Source organism: Epargyreus clarus, unplaced genomic scaffold (assembly GCF_041222505.1).
Source record: "Epargyreus clarus isolate Ecla_fem2 unplaced genomic scaffold, WU_Ecla_fem_2.2 ptg000002l, whole genome shotgun sequence".
NCBI classification, from domain to species: domain Eukaryota; kingdom Metazoa; phylum Arthropoda; class Insecta; order Lepidoptera; family Hesperiidae; genus Epargyreus; species Epargyreus clarus.
In genome coordinates this window covers 6,117,260-6,135,093 of record NW_027332210.1, presented here as the reverse complement: position 1 = coordinate 6,135,093, position 17,834 = coordinate 6,117,260, and the positions used below count along the sequence as shown (strand labels likewise).

Sequence of the window (17,834 nt, the reverse complement as noted above, 5' to 3'; positions counted from 1 at the left end):
TAACACGGACTTACGAGTAACTTCAAAATCCTTGCCTTCAAACCCTGAATTTAGCTCCATACAACAAAACGTATGCAAATTTAACATACTTAATAACACCGTGAGATCTTCACATGACATGGCCATTACGTCCTCATTAAAATTTCGTCCATTCTGTCATCACTGCCACTGTGGTCGCCTAATTGCGGATAATCTCTCATGTTTAAGCGAAATTAAATTTAAATACGTGTAGCTTCAATTTTATGTTTGTACGCAATCGTTGTAATGATTTCAATTTGTTGAATTGTTTTTGGGCTTGTAATATGATTTTTTATTTTAAAATAATGATTTTAGTTAAAACGTAATCTTTTTAAATAGAAATTATGTGGATGAAAGTAGAATTCTTCAATAGTTGAATGGACGACACCATAGCCACATCTCATAGAAGAACTTATGTGATGTGTTATTTAATTTTTTTACACAACTGAAGAAACAAACGAACATAAAGTAGTCTTCCTGACAAGTGGTTGCTACCGCTCGTTGACCATCCCATAAACATAACAAAATTATATTTAGATCTAACGCGCAAAGGGTTCGGGGTTCGATACCCGACCAGACATTTTTTTTTAATATAATATAGGAGTAGCAGACGAGCACGCAGTCCACCTGATGGTAAGTAGCTACTGCCGCCCATGGACATCTGTAGTCAACCCCAGGTAGGATTAGATATTCCTACCTAAGGTCGGCCACAGATGCGCCGCTACCCCTGAGGACTAAGTTGGAACGCCTCGGAAAAGTATGTTTCCCTTACAACACCCTTCAAAACGGAACACAGCAGCGCCTAACACTGCTGTCATAAGGCAGAAATAAGTGTGCCGGTGGTGCCGCCGGAATCGAACCACAAAGGGTTCTATCACCTTCTAAAATTCTTCTTAAATACATGTCTAAATGATGAATTTAGACTTCTGTTCTGAGTCTGGGTGTCTGTGTTATTTAGTTAGACTTATTCGTCTCTATGTATGTCCATGGCACTCACGACACAGGGAATCCTAGTGTGGGACTGTGAGAGCAGAAAGCGTTATTTCAACGAAAATGACATCTTTACACTAACATCCTTATTAACACCACGCATTGATGACGTCACCTATAACTCCTTGAAAACAGTAGCTTCATTACACACATAGTTATTACTCACATAGTTATTTCCAAACATTTCATACCATGTTTATATTGTTCCACACAACCTACACTATAATTGGTTACCACCATTACAAGTCGTAGTAATGCAGCAATCATTTCAATCCTTGGTAATTCACTTAAATTACCATTGGCGGCACGATTTACCTCATTCCATTATTTTACCTAATGAATGCCTGTGAATACATCAGTCCAAGACGACTGAATACAGATGACGCATAACGTTTTAAATCGCACTGATTGTTTTATTGTGTTTTAAAGCTTGTGGACAGTTGAAGCGATGATATTCGAGCGATAGATTAATTCGAATTTAATATAATATGTGTTCTTATAACAAAGAAGTATGGGAATCTGTATTAAACTCAGATTGGAGTAGGGTTTTACATGGTAGAACCGTCTGTAGTCCAACTCCGGCGGCACCCTCGCCACAACTGTTACTGCCTAATAACAGCAGTGTTAAGTGCTTTCTTTACCTCCTATCTACACTACTATTGTAAAGAGGAAAACTTTGTTTATATGTTTGTTTGAAAGCTACATTATCCACGAGTAAGATAGGCTATATTTTATATGAAATATATTTGATAAATAGATTTTTAAGCGGTACAAAGTTTGTCGGGTCAGCTAGTATTCCATATATTAGGTATCCAAAAATGTTGAAAAGAAATATTATTATATTTATGTACCTAAATATATCTGCATCACAAACTTTAAATCACGTAATATATATATTATCTGTACCACATAATTTAAATCATTTAAAATTTGATTACCCTACCTACCCTACCTAAATTTACATCATTTTATTGCTCATGCAATATCCTTAATATCATGCAATATCTTTTCCAAATCCCATAAATAATCGTAAAAATCAAGATAAACTTGACCAACATGATATTTTAAATGCTAATTAAATACTTATCGATATCAGAGAATAGTTGAGTTTTATCGAAAACATTTTGTCAAACGATTATAATGTAAATATCACGGATATCTTCTTTAATACCTAAATATATTACTAAATAGACGTTGTTTTATGGAAGATGGAAAAATAAGAACAAATTATTTGACTATCCTGATACTACTCAGAGTATTTTCTTAGGATTTTTTAGGAAGAAATAAAGACCCTTTGACAGACGGACACACATATGGGCAGATAACAGAATCTTAGTAGAAAGGTCTCGCTTATTGCCTTTTAGTTAAGTAAGACTTAAACGTAAAAATCTAAGTATAATTGCCTAACTAAAAATAGAAAAACAATTTAAATTTACATTTTATGAATTATATTATTATTATTAGTATGCAAACCTACTTCTTTTAAAGTGCTTATTATTGTCTTTCTAGTTATAACAAATGTTTGAAACTAAATTTAAGAGACATATGGTGCAAATTAAAACAGAAAACATAGAATACCATACACAAAACAAACTTTACTATTAAAACAATAGGTAGAGTTAGTCATACAAGTTCTATAGAGAATTAAAACTCAATTTAAAATACTACATTGTTTTATCTCTTCAACATCGTTACATAGTTACTCATTAAGTATACATACAGCTTTATATTTTATAGCGCATTTATTACACTAGCATTGGACCCTTATTTTTATTTTTGTCGTGTGCCTCGGTCAATAGTGTAACTTAAGATTTTTTATATGTCGATTCGTATTTTATAATGGTAAAAAAATAAGATGGAAAAAATAGCATGGTTTGATTAAAACCATAGTCCGCGTAAAACTGCTAGTCCACTCTGAATATAGAAATTAATGGCGTCGCCATAGCAAATTGTATGACTACACCTGCTCGCAACAACTTCATAGCGGACTAGCAGTTTGGCGCGGACTATACTACCGTCACCTTTATTTGTAATATAAAGCAGTTCTTACATTTCGGTGTAATGGTTAGGATGCCGATTTTTTATATGATTGAAGTGGCAAAGATCATGCAGTCCATTTGATGGTAAGTGATCTGCCACCCATGGACATCGGTAATCAACTCTTGTTCAACAGGGGTTCTCCCTGAATCCGACTATAATGCGTTGCCTTAAGGACTAACATGTACGCCTTATATATAAGTCAGCCGGTGTCCTGACTTACCGTATAGTAAAGACATCTGACACGTTAGAAATAGCTGTAGTACCTACTGCTTCTAACGTGAAGCAGTGAACCGACTTTACCACCCTTCTACTGAATTCTAGAATTATTTCATGCCAAATAAGTACCTATGGTGGTGGTACCATTCGGACAATATTAAGTATCTTCCAGTAAAGAAATAAAAGCTTCATAATGTCAAATCCATGATCAATAAATAAAATATTTGTTCTACCTGATAACCTCACTACTCTGTGTTCCTTTGAAGTCCGCCGACCAAACACATAATGGTATAATTAATAGCTTGTAATTGCCCTTTTATAATAGTCGGTTTATTTTATTAACGCAACCGCTATTTGTGACAATAAAATAACGAATTGCAGTCTTTAAGTATAAAGACTTCGTTCTTAAGTTATTTTTATACTAACTTACAGGTAGCAGTTGTAGCTAAAAGTCAGTGGCCTACCATGGTGGTACTTTTAAAAACCATCATAGTTCAGGAAAGTTTTATTTCCACCTTAAAAACAGTAAAATATTCCGTCATACACAGTTTAACAAACTTAAACCCTTATTAATTTTTCGCTTATCCATTGTATAAAACCAACTGTAATTGTCATATTTTGCTTAAAAAGTTAAATTTCCTGCAAAGAAGTAAAAGTATGATTAAAATAATATTGTTTTAGGAGATGGTAGTAACCCCCCAGGCCTCGGTTCAGTTACAAAAAATATAGACACAATGATAATATCTCAAAGGTTTTTTGAATATAACCCGATCTGGTTCGACTCCGGCGGCACCACCGCCGCACATATTTCTACCTAATAACAGCACGCTACTGCGATATGGTTTGAAGGGTGTGGTAAGGGAGACATACTTTTCCGAGGCGTTCCAGCTTAGTCCTCAGAGGTAGGGGCGCTCCGTAGCCGACCTTTCTGGAGTTTCGTTTTCTGGAGTTGATACTGATGTCTATGGGTGGCAATAGCCTTTTACCATCAGTAGACTGCATGGTCGTCTGCTACTCCTATATTATAAAGGACGTACCTTTAAAAGGTAATATGTATAATTGTCTATAAGTTATTTTTATGAAATTACAGTTACAGACAAACGCCACACTAAGGCGTATCTGGCCTCTATGGACAATCTATAAACAACTTCAGATAAGAATTACCCCTGAAGACTAACTCGGAACGCCACATACGCCACGTAGGGCCGCTTTAAGCGCTTTACACTGTAATAAGGCAGAAATAGGTGTGAAGGTGGTAATATCAGAGATCAAGGAAGTATCTACCATTATTCATAAAATATGAAAAAATACGTGTGGCACTCGGAGACTGCCGCGGTAAAGCTATTGCATAGCATTTTTTATGCTATGAAAACGCTCAGAAGGAATTCCAGAAATACAATATATTCTTCCATAATCATCAACATTTACATTAATACATCTTTATCCACTATTTTATCATATCTCCATTATATAAGACATTGCAAATATCAGCTGACATTTCATAACTCCAAGCAAGACTGAACATTGTAAAATATAAAATAGAAAAGTATTTAATAAGTGACATAAAGTATTAATAACCAGCAATATAAATGGATCAATGCGATGTGCCTGTGACATTTGGCCGAATGTTACAGGTACATCGCATTTTTCATTAATAAATGCACTTTGTTTATTCATATTTAAAACACTTTGTACACAAATTATTTGTACCATAAATCATAATGGCGTTTTGATTTTGTGCTGTCAAGTCTGTCAGTTGTAATTGTACGTTTAAAAATAACAAACACTCTTTTACGTTATTTTATCAATCCAGAATTCAACATAGCTTATGTTGATAAAACATATTATTTGGATAATATGGTAATATAATTTTGAATTTTATAATGGGAATATAAAATATACTTCACGCAATTTTAAGATTTCTGCACGGATTATAAAAAAATGTGTATTACTGCCATCTGTGTTCAAGTTGACGAATTAAGGTTATCAAATAAAATAATAAGGAATGTAAAATAATACTTTATTCAATTATATCCATATTTTTCTATTGACAGTCAACAACTCGGTTGCCTGGAGACTTGATATCCAACAGTCCTCCACCGCTATTTTCACTTACACCACCAGGGGCGCCGGCTGCATTTGGTCAAGGTGACGGCGCACCAGTATGCCATTTTCAGTTCTGACTTCATAATGGAGTCTACCTAATCTTCGGATGACGACTCCGAACTCCCATTTAACTCTTGGGTTGGTGTAACTGCGGACATGTACTTTATCACCTTGTCCGAACTCCTGCGTTGGCGGTGCATTGTAATGTAATCTGGATAGAGGGGCGGATTTCTTAAATAAGGCATGCATATAGGTTCTTAGTGTTCTTACCTCTCTGCCGAACATTAACTGATAAGGTGATAACTCTTTTGTATTAGGTGTACGTCTCAAGCGTGCCTTGACAGTTAACAGTTTATCAAATAAACTTCCGCTCTTGCTGATATAAAAGAACATTCAGGTATTAGCCGATTATTTTCTTTTTGTACATTCAAAAATTTAAATTTTAGCTTTGTATATATTCCTTCAAATTCGTATCTATATTTTATTTCCTCTTCTAAATTTTCTTCTTCTGTAAGCCATTCAATTTTTTCTTGAATCGCGTAGAATTTGTTCAAATTTTCTTGTAAAGAATTCAGTCGTATATTTATTTCTTCAATGTCAAATTTTTCTATTCCCGAAATGTAATTTTCGGTTCGTTTCATTAACCCACGTAATGTGGCTCGTATTTCCTTATTGTTTTTAAGTTCATTCGACATCTCGTCGCCAATATCAAATAAAATAATAAGGAATGTAAAATAATACTTTATTCAATTATATCCATATTTTTCTATTGACAGTCAACAACTCGGTTGCCTGGAGACTTGATAGTTGGATATCAAGTCTCCAGGCAACCGAGTTGTTGAAATGTGTTACTTATTTTCGTTACGGAATTTCTCGATTCGGTCGCCGCGCTCAAAGCCCGCGATAAAAGCTATGCAATAGCTTAAAAAATATTTTTAACTTTACTTCACACGGACATAATCGAGGCGAAAGCTAATGATTAATAATACTTATAATCTCATAAAAAGTAGCTACAACTTATCTCTAACAAGGTTTATGCCTTCGATATGCACCTGTGAATGAATGGATGAGTGAATGAAATCAATGGATGGTAGATAACAGTACGATAACGATTGTATCTCTCACGCACGTGATTTCTCTCATACACTTTACATAATATATATTTAGGGTTAAGAAGTATTGATGTATTACAAGTGCATAGTACTATTTTAGTTGTAAATCAGTGTAATATAGTAAGTGATTAATTTTAGATTAAAAAACTGTCCGTAACTTGACTTTGGGAGCTCTTGCTTACAGAACACAACTCAAGAGTAAGATTCGCCGTGTCGTGGGTTCCATGGACACACACATAAACAAATAAACAAACACCCAGGCCCAGAAACAGAAATATAAATTCATCATTTATAATTATAAGAGCAGTACGAATGTATTGTGTTATTTTTAACACGCTTTTATTAGCTTGGGTTGAATCTATGTATCTATGTATGTATGTAACGGAATCTTTGAGCTCAATTTTCACCAATTTCCACAACTCTGATTAATTTGAAACTTTGAATTATCATGGATCGATGACGATGCAATAATTTGATAAGAGTTTCTCATTATACTTATTACATTAATTAATTTCTTTCATTGATAATTGCCAATGGAATGATTGTAACATTTAAAATATCAAGCACTCCACGCTTTTTTCTCTGAATTGAATTATTTAAATGACATAAATTTTATAGGCTGAGTCTATTAATACAGGTACTGTACGAACAATTTATAATTATTAATACGGTTACCGTACGAATAATTTATAATTATTAATACGGGTACTGGACAAACAATTTATTATTATCCGAATCGAACCGGTAGATTTTGAGAAATCTCAAAAAAACTACAAAAAATTTTTTTTTGAAATGTTTTTTTTTTAATAACTTTTAAACGGCTCTACCGATCGATTTTAGAAACTAAGCTCTTAACATCAAAAAATGACGTCGATCGCCATCAGCCCGTTCGAAATCAATTAAAAAAAAAAACCTAACCTAACCTAACCAAACCTAACCTAACCAATTGAATAAATGTACGAATAAATATATGTTAAAAAAAATTGAATTTGTCACATTGTTTAAAGAAAAAAAAAGTTAATAAATGTAGGAATAAATAAATTAAAAAAAAAATTGAATAAATGTACGAATAAATTTAATTTATTAGTCCAGTACCTGTACAAATAGTCACATTGAATTTTATAATAATTTTATTTCGAGGCGATTCATTATGATTGATTGATTTATTTTCTAGTTTTTCATAGTAATAAAAATGTTTATTTTTAGATTTTTTCGCACTATAATTTATTTAAACGTAAGTAGCAAATATAGGCCAGACTTTAGGCCACCAACGCCCCAACTATTTCTGATGTGGAAGCATCTATATCTGGCTTACTTGCCTATAGCCTATTTCTGGCTTATTCACAAAAATAAATAGTGATCCTAAACACATACTACTTATAAGAGTTTCCGCATTATTTTAATAATACATACTTTTTAGTGCGACGTAAAAACCATTCATCTTTTATTTCTTCTCAATAACACCATAAAACACTTAAGTATGTTATAATAACTGAACACTTTTATGCCCGATATCAATACTCAATCCGTCCATATTGTGCCTTTGATACTTAGTGATATTCAGAAATTACCAAATGTTGATCTCTGGTAGACAAAACAAATCATAGATTGCTTATTAAGAAGTAGTCATACTAAACGTTTAAGCTTTTATATACGAAAAATCATCAATACTAGGAAATATCCCCTTCAGAACCTTTTCCCACATTTCCCCCGGGAGCTGCGGAGTTATGAAACATTGACGGGAACCAATACGATGATACATATGGTCTGGGAGTGGAGTGGAAGGTATGGAAATTTACAGTGTAAATAATAAATTTTAAGGTTTTAGTGTTGAAATGGTGCTTAAACACATGGATGCATTTGAACGTAGGGTATGTAGGGTATGGAAGATACGATTGGAGATATATAGGCCCGTTATTAATAATCAATCTATTCACTTTTTCGCGTAACAAAAATCTATATTTGACAATTTTTTGCATTGTCGACATTTGACAATTTCTGCATACTACTCAAGTTTCATTCTTTTCAAAGTAAAATTTGGATTGATTTTTTATAACGAGCGATATTTAACAAACTTACCTACCTATCTCTAGCGTTAGGCACTTCTGCGACGGTGAAAGGGTGTTGTCTGTTGGCCCTATAGACCCCAGGTCTATGCCGACTAGTAAGTAAGTAGTAAGTTATGTTCATACGTAACTTAATAATAATAATAAACTCATAAATTCGCTTTATAGCGAGTATCTTAGTGTTCAGTACCCTTACCATGAGTTTTTACGTTTTGACAAATATGACTGTTTTGGTATTTGTTGACGTATTTGCCCATACAAATTTCAATCAGCGCCCCTAGCGGATTGTATCAGAACTATAGTGTTAGTAAAGTAACATTAAATGTCTAAATTGACAAAATGGTGCTTTATATTTTGTCTCTCTTTTTTGCGAAAATGTGAGGCAGACAAAAAGACTTGAGCACTTATTTTTTTTTACGTTTCCTCAGTCTACTGAAGCAAACGGAACTGTATAATTAATTGAGTAAACGTAACGTAAAATTGTGGGATGTTTTGAAAACTTATGGTAAGGGTACAGGAGTGACAACGCATCTGGAATCGGCTTCAGGTAGAACTCCTTTTCTACATAGAAGAACCTAACTCGGTACAAAATACCACTTGGTGGACCGCGTACAAAAATGATCATGCTGCTACCTTGTACCTATGGAACATTGGTACACTAGAGGAGTCACGGATGCATTAGCTGTTATGTAAAGCTCTGTTTCAAATACAACCAGTAACTAAATAGAAGAGGTACTTGTATTTGTAAAGTAATTTACCTAGTATAAGAATCAATACTCCCCTTTCCAGCCGCATTTCCCTGCGGTATCACGAGGCGTTATGAAAATTTGACGTAAGCCAATATGCGATGATATGAGGGAGCGTTACTCGCATATGTGAAGTTATATTGAATGCTACTGTTGTATACTTATAAGCGATATGAACTCGTATGTCGTAATTTGCATCGCTTTTATTAGCTTGGGTTGTATATATGTATGTATGTAACGGAATCTTTAAACTCCATTTTTACCCACTTTGAACGGTCCGATTAATTTAAAATTTTGAACAATTATTAAGAATCGATGACAATAGACGATTTAAATAATTTTATCTCATTCTCCTTATCAGGATTGTCAGAAATTAGGATTAACGATTTTCCTTGTGCGATTTTAGCGTGGGTTTTAGTTTTTAAACTCTAATTATTTATATAAAATACCGGCTCGCTTGGTTTTTGTAAAAAAAAACTTGTAAAAGAAACAATTTAGTAGTAAAGAGAACGTTATTTTCGCTACCTACTAATTTGCCCTTTTCCTCTCAGAAAGAAAATATTTTTAATTTTCTCAAAGATTTATAAATTCTTCAAATCCGTGAGAAGGGTGGTTGATCAATTACGTATTGTTTTATTCTAAGAGGAAAGAAACCTTGGAAAAGTAAGTGTAAAGCGTTCACCGATCATTTTGCAGGAAGAAAGAATAAAGAAAATGCAAATCCCCTGGAAGTAGAAAGTAAAAAGCTGATCGGGCAATTTATAGTGAAGGACTATGTTCAATTGATTTGACTGATCAATGAATCATTTTTAAGAGAAAAACTGAAACCAGTAGTATGTTGATATAAAGAAAAAAATAGAATATAACAGAATATATAACAGAAATAAAATATAACATTTTAAGTAATGGTAAGTATCATTGCTCAAAATATTTTGTTCTCTTTTCAAAATGTTCTATAGACAACAATAATAATAGTACGTGTCTGTATAATGCATATTTAGTTATTTATAGTAACTGGTACAAGAAAGGATGTTATCCATATCGTTAAATAAATAAAGTAGGCCGATGGGTCGATCGTTAATATATTTTACCGTCAATCCATAACGTGAGAGGCTATAAAAGCGGCCATATTTCAAATGTGTAAATATACGAGAGCGACACGGACGAACGTACATAAAATATTATATCGCTATTTATATTCGCCTTAGAAAGATTAGGGGTTAGGGGTATGATAAGGACGCGCACATGTGGTTAGTATCTACTTATTGCGCAATAATCTTAAGATATATAAGTATAGAAATAAATAACGCATAACGATAAATAATGTATAACAAGTGTAATAAATAACGAAAAATAATCACATAAATAACATAATAGTGTGGTCGAAAATAATTAGGTATTATAGAAACAGATTTTTTTAAATTGACGGTTTTTAAAATTCCTAAATAATGTTCGTATTGTTATGGCTCAGCATAATATAGTTTATGAATAGTTATATACATGATGTTAAATAAAATCTGAAAAACAGAATTTGAAAATATCAGAAATCATTTTCAAAAACTACAAAAATTACAGATACTCCATAAATTTAAATTTTGACCCCATAAATATTTCATCATCATTCCTACGGTAAGTTAAAAAAACATTGACCAATTTTTCGCAAAAATCCTCTCAAACTCCAAAAGTCCAAATTAAAATAGAAACAACTATTTTTAACAAAATTTAAATTAATCAATTACATTTCCTCTACTTAGGTTCTTGTTCCAATTGCATTAAGTAATATCGTTTTAAGGCACTTGAAACCCGTCTTGAACTATACACTAATTTCTTTACCGGTACAACACTTCTTTAGTACGTACTTATCTAAATAATTCGTTGATAGTTATTTTAAGAGCACCCTGGACACGAATATTTATGTATATTCCGATAAAGCCAAGTGGTCCGGTGTAATTAAACACAAATGAATCGTATTTCTGGGTTGCCATGTGTAGATACTCCTGTTTTTGGGGTTCTGTAAGCAATGGAACCTTATTGTGGTTACCACTAGAGAGAGATGCTTAAGAAGAAAGAGATAAAAGATTTAGTTATAGTTTTACGACAACAGTTGTTTCCATTCTTTCAATGTTTTGACAAAACATAACATTTAGCTTGAAGTGGTAAGTTAAAGGGATTTTTCTGATGCCTTTGCGACTTCATGTAGGAAAGGCCTCGGAGTTGATTACAGATGTCAATGGACGGCGGCAGCCACTTACCATCAGGTGGACTGCATGCTCGTCTGCTATTCCTACATTTAAAAACAATAGCACGTTTCTCCAATAAAATTTAGTACAATGACACACCAAGTACCAACTAACTACCCATTTCAATGCCATTAAATTGCAATTCCCAGCGTTTGGGTCCGCCAATCAATTTCCATAAAGAAAAACTACAGTCCACTTTTCCAAGATAAAAAGTTCCCTTTCACGTCTAATAAGCGAGTTGTAACGATCGCTCAATGAGCTCCAGAAACCACTTCCGCCATTAGCCGCAGTTTTGCTTAACTGGCTCTACCTCACCAATCATGATTGGTTACGCACTTTACTCCACTTGCCAATGATCGGTTGCCGATTTCACCGATAAATTTATTGTTGTAGCCAGAATGTTACAGTAAAGTCGGATTAGCATTTACCCGCGGCTCTGCAAGAATTTAAAAGGTGGTAGAACCCTTTGTGGTTCGACTCCGGCGGCACCACCGCCACACCTATTTCTGCCTAATAACAGCGGTGTTAGGCGCTGCTGTGTTTCGTTTTGAAGGGTGTGTTAAGGGAGACATTCTTTTCCGAGGCGTTCCATCTTAGTCCTCAGGGGTAGCGGCGCATCTGTGCCTGACCTCATGTAGGAATATCTAACCCTATCTGGGGTTAATTACAGATGTCCATGGGCAGCAGTAGCCACTTAGCATCAGGTGGACTGCATGCTCGTCTGCTACTCCGATATTATAAAAAAACCCGCGGCTTTGCATTCAGTCCACCTGATGGTAAATGATTATAACCCGTGGACATTTATAATCAACTTCTGTTAGATCGAAACATCATAATATTTAAAAGTATTATTGAAGTTTGAAGTTAAACCCCTTCGATTAATTACATAACCGATTTATTGGCAATCAAGATTTAAATATTGTTTATTTTTATTTAAACAAATCATATTCTGATTGAGGTTTGTCTGCTTAAATTGTAAGCCGTCGGCATTCTTTTTTAACATTTTAGATATGAAATGACAAAGAACGAGTGATTAATTGAAATAAAAAATGATTGTTATAATTTTCTTTAAATTATTTCCTCCAAAATATACATTGAATTGAACATTAGCTATTGTGCCTAATGATTCATCATTTATTATTGAAATTATTTCTATTGGGTATTATTTTTTTATGAATTTTAAATGCGCCTATGGCGTAAGATTAGTGATGTACCTGATGTATGATGTACCTACCTACCTATTTATTTATGATGTAAGAAAATAAATAAAATTATAATACGAAACATCACTACTTTTGTATTGAACACAGTGGAAAGAGCAATTTTGTTGTGCAGTAACTAAGTTATTTAACAAACATTTAAAATTCAAAAGGAATAGTATTGATCTAATTGTAAATATTATTTTAACCAAACCTTAAAAATAGGGTTATCAATTTATATGATAGTGTACTCATTATTAATATTACCGTACAAAGTAAAGTCGGTATTACACAATTTTTATATTCTAATATAAAAAAAAGTTACTTTTCAGGGGAAAAATCACATATAAAAAAGTTTGTTTTCAATTTTGCACAATTTTTTTAAATAAATAAATGAGTTACTTAAATACATTTTAAACAATATAGGTAAATCCATAGATATGACAAAACTATCACGTTTAGAATTTACTCACGTATGAATAACATTTTTATTTTAACTTTTAAATTTTGACACACCTCTGTGTAATATTAACTTTAATAGTAGTTGAAAACCCTAACCACCCCAAATCATGGGTACAGTCGTCACCAAAAAAACTGTCAAATTAGTGGCGCTAAAATGACAAAGGTTTTTTCGTCGCCGAGTATTTCCGATCGCTACCTATTGTCTCAATTATAGGCTGGACGTCCGAACTTCCTCTCTGCCGGTGGTCACAAAAAACTTGACACGCACGGAATACGGCAAAAAATGGCGAAAAGTTGCCATAATAAGCCTTTTTGTTGACTCGGTTGCGTATTCGAAAGTTGCGGTTTTTTAATAAGGGCAATAATCATGAATTTGAAGTATAATAAATAGTAGTAGCAAAGATAATATACCTATATTACAGAAAATACACCTAATTTACAGAAATAAGTCCTTGGTTTCCTCGGCAAGACAGTTAGATTAATGATGAATTTAGATTTACAGAGTCCAAGTTTTGTATATTTGTCTTTCTGTGTGTACCTCTACTCAAAAATAATCCTTCTGCAGGACCACAATACTAAGAATTATCGATGTCATTGATTGTGCAAAATATTTCTGATTTTGTAAAAAAATCAACCTGGAAGAAGCAATCCTTTGTACCTTATTTCTATGACTTCTGTATTGTATGATTTATTTTGTGTACAAAAACTTATTAAATAAAACAATATATATAGAAAATACAACAGATCAATACATAATGAATCAACATAGTTTTGGCAGTGTCAGTTATATCAATCTATGACCTAATGAGGGAACCAGAACAAGCATTAGGCAGAAATTGACTACGAGGAAATCGACTATTTTTACATTTTAAGTTCCAACTTCAATGTTAACTCTACTTGTAAAAGTTCAACGAAACCGAGAGCTTTTTAAAATGTTTATCATTCGCTATCAAGTTTTATCATTATGTACCCATAATGAATTCGGTTCCCTTTCAATTGATAAAGAGATTATCTGTTACCCAAAAAGCATCAACTCGACTCCGGGACATGTTTGACCGCGATATTACGAGATTACTTAACATTATCACAAATCGAACATTGCCTTATCGTCAAATGATATTAAAAACTGGTCTTTTACTTTGCTTTTAACCCTCAAATCTTACATTTGCGTAAGTACGAAATGAGTACTTAAAATGTTGTATTCCTGTCTTGTCTTTTGAAATTTTATTGTAATATCCGGGAGTATTTAGATTAAATTAAGATTAAGATTCCCAAATTTTTTAACGAACAAGTTTATGCGTATCGTTTGATGAAAGCTGTGTAATAAAATACAAAACAAAGTTACATAAACGATAAAAGGACACATTTTATAAATAAATTTTATAAATGAATATTTTAATCGATATTTTTTTATTTATTTATTTGTATATTATTTTGATTATTATTTCAAATACTGTGTGTTGTGATGTTGGATGGACGAACCAATTTGGTAGGCTAATGATATAGGTAAGTACAAAATAATTCTGTAATGAGGCTTTCTGAAATAATATATCTAATCAAAATATATTACATTTAAGTTTTTGAACAATTTGACACATACGTACCTATAGCAGATAGGTAAAACTCAAAAAAATATTTTCCATTAGTCTGTTATCAAATAAAGGTTACTAATATTAACTTTGATCCTATTAACTCAAATTAATTGGTGTAATTAATGAGTTCATTTAAAAATACAAATATGATTTTTTTACGCAAATACATTTTTCACTAAAAACTAAAAAACCTTTCTTAGCGACTATCGGCTGGACAAATTAAAGGGTCTGCGTCGAAGGCGCCTTCAATCTCGCCTGTGACAAGGAAGTAAAAAAATGTTTACTGGATGTGTCATCACGCAAGGTATAATTGGGGTATTGTTTTTTATATATGCGTAAAATACGACACGGTAGATAAGTAAGTCAATGTTTTTATTTTATCTTTGTAAAGTTAAAGATACGTTTTTCGAGATTTATGAGTTTAAGATTTTTGTTCGATGCCAGATAGGTACTTGTTTAAACCGGTTTGCTTACAAAGTAGAAAATAAATTTGAATTCAGTTAACGGTTGCGTTCAAAATGGCAAAATTTGAATATTTGATACGTTTTATGAATGTCGATAAGTGTTGTAATCTTGTAATACATACTTGATTTATTTATAGTGCTGTATTCTAAAATAATTTTATCAGTCTTAGTAAAATTTCTAAATGTCATACAAAATATATTACCACTTTATAGATTTCTATCAGTACTCCTTAATGTAAAACTTTATAAGACACATTTTATAATAAATGTGTAAAATATTTCCTTCGGAAGAAAATTATATTAAGACAGGCTAGTTATTCTATAGAATCCAATTGGAATGAAATGTTTCAATCTGATAAAAACTAAAATGATTAAATTAGTAAGTTAAGAACATAATTGGTTGTATGCTAAGAAAATATATAATTAAAAAATAATCTCAGGCGGACACAGAAAAGACGTCTTAAAATAATCACAGAATAACTTAAACAAACGACGAAATTTCTCAGTAATGAAACAACTTACCATTTAATCTGTCTTTCACAACTTGATGAGCGAAGGCTGCGGCTGCCGCTTGTCTCATGGGGTCTAGGGCCACTCCCCAAGCACCCAACGCACCGAGAGCCCTATGAGCCGGCACTCGTACTACCCCAGGATTACTCGGAAACCCATACCCGGCCCCTAAGCTCAACCCTGGCCGCAACAACAGACTGGAATTCGGATACAATCCCGGATTATGTGAAAAGTTCAGCGGCAAACCGCTACCGTCCTTAGCATCGTCTCTAGCACTTTCCGATTCGGTATCTTGGTCACTCCGTTCGTCACTCTCACCCGAATTCCGTCGTTTGTCTATTTCCTCGAACTGTTTCCCTAGAAGCCTAGATATGCTAAACGGCAGATTCACTCTGGGTTGAGTATCGGTCATCCCGTTTGGGGAATCCCGGTACCTCTCATGGTAACTGTGCTCTGAATCTCTGTCCTCTGACGCAATGCTCCTATCGCACTGACCCGATAATCTACTGTCAGAATCAACGTTAATCTCCTCCTGGTCATCATCAGAATGTAGCGACGACATTTTAAGTCTGTAACACTCGCACTTGTTTAGGGAAAACCGAATGGATACTTGCACATTTTCATAAAACACTTAATTTGTTAAAGCTTGCGGTAAGTTTAAAAGCTTCGCGCGCTAACCGACCGCCCGCGACCGTATCATCACACACAATATCAAGTACCTAAAACGAGCCAATCAGCTGCGCCCCCACCGCTCTTCAAACGTGATAGTTTGACCGCACAAACGCCTCAACTATACCCGTTGAGTGGAACAGTTTCCGACAAAAGCTTAATACGATTTCCAAACATAAAAACTCGTTTGGAGTCACTAACTTTAACAGAACGGCTCGCTCTGTCCCTCTCGTCCTGCGTCCCGCTTCAACACTTCCCCCCATCACTTCTATGATACCGTAGATTGAGCTTTAAATCCTCGGCTACACGTTCCAATATCGAAAGATAAACACAATCAGTTAGCACATTTTTATCAACCACATAACGACGTAAACATATCGAAGATCATTTGAGTGAAAGAGACTGTTGCTGCTGTCGCAATTGCAAGGTATATGTGGTAGAATGGGACAGCTATTCATTTGTGAGTGGGCGTGTCCGTTCGTCTTATAGCGCGTCGTTTAAATCCAGTTATGGCCTGACAAATGGTGTACATATTAGAGGGGGGGCAATGTTAGGAAACTATTTTTGAATCTTTTAAGACAGTTAAATTATTTACGTTCGGTGGTCGACCGAGCTCTTCTATAGAAGACAATGCACTTTATAATAAAATAGATCCCAAGTCGTGTTATGGTCATAGATAAGTGGGGATAATGTATTGTTGAAGATAGCTACTTTATAGTATTGAGTTGGACAGCTCAAGTGGTAAAGGGTGTTAGATTATGGTATTGTACGATAAAATGAGAAAAGGCGATTGCTTCTACAATAATTATTGAATTTATTTTGGTTCGGAATGCCAGAACGGTGCACGATGTGTTGGCGTAGATAATTACTAAATAATTGAGTTATGTCGTTTGCTCTTGCGCCGGTTCTAACTTATGCGTTGTCAGGTTGCATAAATACTTTATATATGTTTTCTAATATTCATTAGGTTATTTCATTATTCATTAGATTTTTTTTAGTTAATAGCGTATTATTAAAAACGTAATCAAATACTATTAATAAAACATTAATATGTAGGTAGGTGACAAAAATGCCATTTGTATTTATATCATTCATTAATTAATTGGCATTTAAAACGCCATTTAAGCCCGTACCCATAGGCCACGCAAATAAATAGCTTAATTAAAACACGTCCGCTTACAAATCTGTTCGATAATTAAAATAGTTTTGTTTTTTCTATGGGCCAGATAACCTTGTTAACAACTGATCTTATGTCTGAACTAATAGGACTGAAAAAATATGAAAAGAAAGAAGAATGGGGACTTCATACCCTCCTGGTCTCTCATATGCTAAGTCTATGTCAACATAAGGGCGGTGGGCATAGAATTTCCGGTCACACGGTTTCCCTCTTTGCCCGGGCAGCTT

The 17,834-nt window shown here is 33.7% G+C and overlaps 1 protein-coding gene across 1 annotated transcript in view; it reads right to left on the bottom strand.

Moving 5' to 3' along the window:
• The window catches only part of C15 (homeobox protein C15), a 48,313-nt gene extending 31,770 nt beyond the window's left edge, over positions 1-16,543 (bottom strand). Inside the window, exon 1 of the mRNA XM_073076775.1 lies at positions 15,774-16,543. Within this exon, the coding sequence (XP_072932876.1) occupies positions 15,774-16,323 (550 nt within the window). The 5' untranslated portion in view covers positions 16,324-16,543. The remainder of the gene's footprint in view (positions 1-15,773) is intronic.
• Between the last annotated feature and the right edge of the window lie 1,291 nt (positions 16,544-17,834).